Raw genomic sequence first — 8186 nt, 5'->3', positions numbered from 1 at the left:
ACAAGATTTGTTTAGGCACAAAAGGGTTGTGAGAGACACTCCTCCTCCATATCTAACTGGAGAACAAATTGAAGCGCAAATCGACTACTACGAAGCTAACGAAATAGTTCGTTGGGGTGGTAATTGGCATGTCCCTCGTAATATGCCTGATTCTTACGGTGTTCATCACAATTGGCAAAAGAAGAGGATGGTAGACAGCGAGCGACCAGTAACTATGGAATATGTGTGAAAGGGGAAACAGATTTCTACGGGATCTTGACGGAGATTATTGAAGTCAAATTTCCAGGGATATTGAAGCTGAAATGCATCCTCTTCAAATGTGAATGGTTCGACCCCGTCGTCAACAGAGGTGTTCGGTTTAACAAATTCGGTGTAGTTGATGTCAATGGTGGACGAAAGTACAACAAATTCTTTTTTTGGCATACATGATCTGTATGATTAATTTCTATGTTGTCTTTGTTTTTGCAGGTTCAACAAATTCGAGCCTTCCATCTTAGCTTCACAAGCAGACCAAGTTAGCTTCCTTCCATACCCCCAGATGAGAGATTCGGGTATAAATTCTTTAGCCGTGATCAAAGTTACACCTCGAGGAAGAATCATCAGTGGAGAAGAACCACCATTGCAAGAAGAACAGACAAATGAAGTCGAGAAACCTGAACAAGAAATTGATAACATCCTTCTCATTGATCCGTATAATCACGTGTACGAAGATCTTACCGACGATGCCACGGACAAAGTTGTTGAAGACGAGTTTAATGAAAATGATGATGTTTCTAGTGATGACGACAATGTTGATGTATCCGATTGATGTATTTGATTTTCTGTAAGGTAATGAGAGTTTTTTTTATAAATAAGATATATGGAGATTATAAGTTAAGGAATTGTGGTTTTAGAATTTGGGGTTTGGAATGGAAAGAATAGATTGAGGTGAAAGAATAGATTGAGGTTAAAGGGAAGATGGGTTTGGGGTTTGGAATATATGAAGTAGAAGATAAGGAAGATGGGGTTGGGGGTTTTGGTTTTCGGATTTTAGGGATTTAAACATAATCCTCGTTATTTCCTCGTATACTAACGAGGAACTTACGACGAATCCTAAAAATAAAGAACACGAAACTCGTTAATTCCACGTAAGCAGAAATAACTAACTCGTAATCTAACGACGAAATAACGACGAAATAAAAAAATAAAGAACGCGAGGCTCGTTAATTCTACGTAAGAATAAATCGTCGTAAATACCTCGTAATCGGAAAACACGGGTCTTGCTAATTCCTCGTAGAATAGAAACTAGAAAAGAAAAGAAAGAAGAAAGATACTGGAATCACATGTGGCGAGACATACGTAAGTCTAGCCCACATGTGTTCCAATATCTTCTTCTCCTCTTTTTTTTTTTCAAATCTTTCTAATTTGAAAAGATAACTGGTGAGTAATTAGTGTGTGATTTGTGAGTTTGTGTGTGATTTGAGAAGGAAACTTGTGGGTATTTATATAAAAGCAGGCCTCGCTAATTCCTTGTAAAGGGAGGACTCGTTAATTCCACGTAAGGCAAAATCGTCGTAATGGCCTCGTAATTTGAAAACGTGGGCCTCGCTATTTCCTCGTATAATAAAACGCGGGCCTTTGTAATTCCTCGTAACTTTATGAGGAAATTACGAGGACATGTAATCTCTTATATATACTCCCGAGCGCTCACTCTTTATTTCGTCTCAAATTCTTCTCCACTTTCTCTCTATTTCGTAGCAATGGTAAGTCTCTCTAGTTCCTCACTAATTTGATTAGTTTAGGATATATTAGGTGGTTAGTGTATGGAATTTAGATAGGTTTACGGATTTTATGTTAATTAGTGTTGATTAGGTGGTTAGTGTAGGAATTTAGATAGGTTTATAGAATTTGTTAATTACTCTTGATGTTAATTTTTAAATTTAAATTTTTTTTCCAGACGGTTCGAAAGAACAGACTTACTCCCCATTACAGAGAGATGTTCGGTGAGCCCAGTAGTCGTTTAGACCCGTCTTCTTCAGCTCCCGGTTCTTCGGGTCCGGAGACTGTCCCCGAGACTTAGTCTTTTCAGAGAGTCTCTCGGTCGCCTTCTTCTAGTGCACCTCATGTGCCTCCTCCGATAGCTCCTCCAACGATGCCTCCTCATGTGCCTCCTCCGATGGCTCCTCCGATGCCCGCCGAGATTCATCCCGATTTGATGGTGCCTCCGAGTGCTCCTTACTCGCAGTACACTGTCGAGGACCTTCTCCGTCAGCTAGGCAGAGAAGGTTTACCACTCATAGACCCCGACCGACCGGACGGAACATTGTGGTATGTTACATTAATTTTTTTTCAATTCTTTTATAACATTAATAAATAATTTATACTTTAAATTTATTTTTTCAGGTTTGGGGTTGACAATTGTCTTGCATAGACGTAACCGACACGATCAAATGTTACTTCTCCATGCCACTTCCAAACTGGAAAAAGACGCCGATCTACGTCAGAAAGACGTGGTTCAAAATTTACACTGTAAGGTACTTTTAATTAATTATATGTACTTTTATTTTTTCATGATTTACATATATATATTTTTAAACTAATTATTAATTTATTTATTTTTTGCAGCAAAAATATCATTGGTCCATGGGGGTCACTTAGAGGGTGAAGAAAGAGTTTTACGTGAAGGCGAAAGTTCGCTTGTTGGACACGGTCTCCAACTGGAAGGGTGACTGGATCGTGAAGGGATATGAGCGTGGCAAACCCGCTGAGTTCACCACGGATGTGTGGGATGGCCTCATCCGTTATTGGCGGGATCCTTAGTCCATCAAAATCGTGCAGTCTTGCTATGCCTCCCGTAACACGGTAGATGAGAACGGCCACGGGCCGATGCTTCAGTCTACGGGCCAAAAACCCCACGCTGGTGTACGTTTGGAAATGGTAATTAAATATTTTATTTAATTAAATTTTTAATATATATATGTATATATATGTATGTATATTCTAACTTTCTTAAATGTTTTTAGGCCAAAGAGAACTCCCGTCTCTTATGCAACTTTACGAGAGGACCCACAAGAATAAGTCGGGCCAATATCTAGATGGCAAGTCCGAGCAAATCTTCAACGACTTGGTTGCTCAGGTTGACGACCGCCAGACCCAGCAGTCCACCGACGGATTACGCGTCACCTTATCCACACATGAAGTGGATAAGATTTACGAGGAGGTAAATTTTTTTAAATTTTTTTTTTATTATTCATTTAATTTAACTTTAAATTTTTATTAACAATATTTATTTTTTTGTTTTTAAGGTTGTCCCTAAAAAAAAGGGACGTACATTGGGGATTGGTTCCGTCAACGATGTTCCGAAAGCGACATCGTCTTATGCTCAGACACGGGAAGATGAAGTCACTGCCCTGCGTAGAGAGTCCGAGCAGCTGCGTAGAGAGTCCGCTCAGCTGCGTAATGAGATGGACTCGACGCGATCTGCGTTCACAGCTCGTGTGGGTGGACTCGAGGGCTTCTTGGACGTTGTAGAGGCCACAAATCCGGAATGGGAGTCCTTGTTGAGGAACATGCAACGACAAAATCTCATTCCAGGTGAGTCATCATCCGACACACATCCCGAGGCGGATGTAGAGAGGAAGAGTGATGAATTCTACCGGGCGATGAACGACTCTTAGTTTATTTTTTCGGTTGTTGAATTATAAATTCAAAACTTATTTATATATAAAATATTTTGGTATTGATTTTTTTTTTTAAATAATTTTATTAATAAATTAAATAATTTTAATTATTTTTTTAATTATATTTTTAAATTCTGTAAAATAAAAAAAAACGAAGTAAATTCGTAGCTAATTTACGACCTATTTACGTAGAAACTTTACGAGGAAATGACGAGAAAAAATAAATGAATATTTTACGAGGAAACGTAAACGAGGAAATGACGAAGAAAGATAAACGAGTATTTTACGAGCAAATACTTTCGTGGTAGTTGCGTATACTTTACGAGAAAACACTTTCGAGATATTTACGTGTAGTTTACGAGGAACATGTTTCGAGGTATTTACGAGAAAATATAGCGACCTCCTTACATGGAATGTTTGCGTGGTCTTTACGACGAAATGATGTACTTCGTCTTTACGACTAAATATTTTCCTCGCTAAGTTACGACGAATTGGCGAGAAAATATGTGTTACGATGAACGAGTAACGACGAAACGTGTTTCCTCGCTAATTCTTGTAGTGTTAAATGTAGCTTTATTTATTTAACTATCTACCAAAGGTATAAATATTTACATAATTTTTATTTTTTAAAATAATAATGTTTTACTATTTTATTTCTTCTTAAAATTAAATTTAAAAATTTTTACTTTTGTTGGTTTTAATTTAATATATTTAACTTATAAAACTTTTTATTAAACGTAAAGAGTCTAATGCTAATTACTCATTTGAATTATTTTACTGTAACTAAATTTTAATACATTTAACAATTTAGAAATTTGATTAGGTTTATCACTTAAATGTAGCTTTATTTATTTAACTATCTACAAAAGGTATAAATATTTACATAATTTTATCTTCGATATGTCATAACAATTATTAAAATGTCTATTTTTATGTTAAAATTTAAATATCAATAATAAATCGATCATGTTACAATAATTTTAACATCATGTTATGACCTTTGAAAATAACTTGATATTATTTATAAAAAAATATGATAATGACACAATTTTCTTAAAAAAATATGGTATTGTTTGAAATATGTTTTTGTAAAATAGATAAAATTTGCAAATAAGAAGCACATATTTTTTAGCAAAAAAATTATTTGCAGATTTTAAATACAATAAATGTTATAAAAAAAGAACTTTTTATTTAGATATGATAATTCATATTCTGGTATTTTATGTCTTAATTATAGTATCATGTATATACTTTTGTAAAACAAATTCAAAAATATAAAAAGTATATAAAACAATTTAATTAAGAAAATATAAGTATTAGTAATGAAATATATTCTTACAATTTTACCATATATATATATGGATGACTTCTCATTAGAAACATAGAAAATATATAAAATACAAATAAAATAAATGAATATTTTAATTAATTAATTTAATTTGTTTAGTGTGCAAGACTGCAAGTTTATAATATTATTAATAATAATTACGATACTATTTAATAGTTTCTGGGGAATATTATTTAATAGTTATACGCTGACGGCACCATTTTGAGATTTCCTCAATTAATATTTAAGAAATTGCAAAATGAACCATTTAACTTCTAAAAGTTTCTATATACATTGATTAATTACACGACAGTCCTTCTCTTTGGCCTGTATTTCATGCTTTCACCCGTATTCCCTCCTTATATATAGTGACAGAGTTAGGTGATAACTCAAAACACAACACAAGTTTCTCTCTTTCCTCTAATTCATCTTAACACTCAAGAAAGTAAAGCAGGAAGTATACAATGTCGGGAACATTTGACCGTGCCGATGAAGTAAAAGCATTCGACGAGATGAAAATCGGTGTGAAGGGTCTCGTCGATGCTGGAATCAAAAAAATCCCACTCATATTCCATAACCCGCAAGCCACGGTAACTAACCCTAAACCTCCTTCTACGTTGACTATCCCAACAATAGATATGGGAGGTGGCGTGTTCGAGTCCACGGTCACAAGAAAGGAAGTGACTGAGAAGGTGAAAGGCGCCATGGAGAAGTTTGGTTTCTTCCAGGCGATAAATCATGGGATTCCACTCGAGGTCTTGGAGAAGATGAAAGATGGGATCCGTGCGTTTCACGCGCAAGATCAAGAAGCGAGGAAAAGGTTCTATAGCCGTGAAAAAACCAAGGCGATTAAGTATAACTCTAACTCTGATCTCTATGACTCTCCTGCTGCGAGCTGGAGAGATACCTTAAGTTGTTTTATGTTCCCTGATGTTCCCAAAACCGATGACTTACCAGACATTTGTAGGTACGAACACGGCTTCTCTTGTTTTAAATTAATCTATGTGCTAACTTAATGTTTTTCTTTGATGGGTTTTGAGAGTTTATTTATGTTTGAATGTTTTAGGGAGATCATGTTGGACTACTCAAAGAGAGTGATGATGTTTGGGGAGTTAATCTTTGAGCTCATATCAGAATCCTTAGGGCTGAAGCCTAACCACCTCAAAGAAATGGATTGTGCAAAGGGTTTGTTGATGCTTTGTCATTGCTACCCGCCGTGTCCTGAGCCAGACCGAACACTCGGTGCCACTCAGCATACAGACAGATCTTTCATCACTATTCTTCTTCAAGACCACATTGGAGGACTTCAAGTTCTCCATGATGGATATTGGATCGATGTTCCTCCTAATCCGAATGCTCTTATCCTTAATGTTGGTGATCTACTACAGGCAAGTTGTTTTACACATAATCAAACGGTCCATAAGTAAGAAAACACGGTCTCATATGTTCCAATTGATGACCATGTCGAAGTAAAAAAAGTATATTGAATTTTTTGTTCCTTAACATTTATACCAGTTATGTTGAATTTCTGGTGAAATTATTGATAGGCGGATTCCACTATTTTCCTCTAAGTTTTTCATGGAGAATGAATTTATAAAGAAAAGTTTTCCTCTTCAACTCTGATGAGGAACAAAATGAATAGAAAAAATGAACAAAATGAAAAATAATTTTTTTACTTGAGGAACTGAAAAAATAAAAAGTATGATTTTTCTATTCATTTTGTGTTTTTTTTCAGCTTATAACGAATGACAAGTTTGTGAGTGTGGAGCATAGAGTTTTGGCAAATGGAGGTGAAGAGCCGCGCACTTCGATTGCATCTTTCTTTGTGCATCCTCCTTCAACAAATCCGAGAGTATATGGACCGATTAAAGAGCTTTTGTCAGAAGAAAACCCTCCCAAGTACAGGGAAACCACTCCGGAAGCCTCCAACCACTATGTGGCTAGAAAACGTGATGGGAACAATTCGTTGAGCCATTTAAGGATCTGAACAAAATGGGTGAACCTGATCTGAATCTCTGTTGTTGTTTCCTTTGTGTTTCCAATAAAACGTTAGTGCACACACATGCACAATATGGTTTCTGAAGTTACTACATGTTTTGTTTTTACGTTTGAGAAAAGGAATAAACTACATGTTGTACTTCCAATAAAATGTTTGTTTCACGTTTGATCTAATAAGATATGACCGTCTATTTAATCCCCTCTATTACCATGTGAGAAGTTTTCAAAAAGAATATTGATATATATCACTCTCTTGTTGTTCCTGCTTACGATGTATGCCTAACATTTATTTTTGTTAGATATTAAATTGATTATCATATAATTCAATAGAAAACTTAGAGCAACAACATCGGTACATACTCTCTCTCTGAATTTTTTCCAATATAATAATAATTAGTTGATAACTCACGCGCATGTGCGGAGTCAATTTTAATTGCAAACGATTGCTGTATATTAACTTTGTTCTTTCTAAACAATTACATTGTTTCATAAGTCCAAAAGATGTTAGAGCAAGTGCAACGGAAGTCCGACGCTGATCCTTAGCGTGCCACCATATGCTGAGTTGAATAGATTTATATTATAAAAGGCAAATAGTGTAAGGATTTCATCGGATCAGTCCGTCCGTAAGAGGTTCAAGGACTTCATCCTTAAGACAGGTGGCAACGGGTTATTGGGCAGGTGATGTTTTGAGTTTGGTTTTGTCGGTAATTTACGGTTCGTTTTGTTTTTTTTTTCAATCGATTTGGAGATTTTCGTTTGAAATTAGGGTTTCATTTGATGATGTCTACAAATATCCATAATATTCTCAGCATTCGGGATGATGTTCACGATACCCATGCACATCATCGATTGAAATATGATTTAATAGAAAATATTTGGAACAAATTTGGTGATTCATAATCATGTTGTATTTTTAAATTTAATCATCTTAAATATTTATAAGCTCTCATGTTGTATCTTTATATTTAATCATCTTTTTATCTAATCATGTTATAAACTCTTATGTGTAATCTTTATATTTAATCATGTTTTTATTTAGGAATTTTTCTATCTTTATGTTAAATTATTGTTTTTATTTTTAATTGTTATATTTATATGTTTAATTTTTATTTTTTAAGTTTATTTCTAGTATTTTATGTTAAGTTATTCTATTTAATCATTCAATATATAAAAAATTAAATTTCACTAAACAAAAAAAAATT

At 34.7% G+C, this 8186-nt stretch overlaps 1 protein-coding gene across 1 annotated transcript; it reads left to right on the top strand.

Annotated features, from left to right (window-relative positions):
• Nucleotides 1-5394: 5394 nt before the first annotated feature.
• On the top strand, nt 5395-6974 carry LOC106342567 (probable 2-oxoacid dependent dioxygenase). The gene is made up of 3 exons (XM_013781539.1): nt 5395-5953; nt 6053-6374; nt 6722-6974. Exons 1-3 carry the CDS (start codon nt 5451-5453, stop codon nt 6971-6973), a joined length of 1077 nt encoding a protein of 358 aa, XP_013636993.1. The 5' UTR covers nt 5395-5450; the 3' UTR covers nt 6974.
• Nucleotides 6975-8186: the final 1212 nt, after the last annotated feature.

The sequence above is a fragment of the Brassica oleracea genome, chromosome C4 (genome assembly GCF_000695525.1).
Source record: "Brassica oleracea var. oleracea cultivar TO1000 chromosome C4, BOL, whole genome shotgun sequence".
NCBI lineage: Eukaryota > Viridiplantae > Streptophyta > Magnoliopsida > Brassicales > Brassicaceae > Brassica > Brassica oleracea.
The sequence above is the reverse complement of the archived record's forward strand: the minus strand, read 5'-3'. Positions and strand labels throughout refer to the sequence as shown.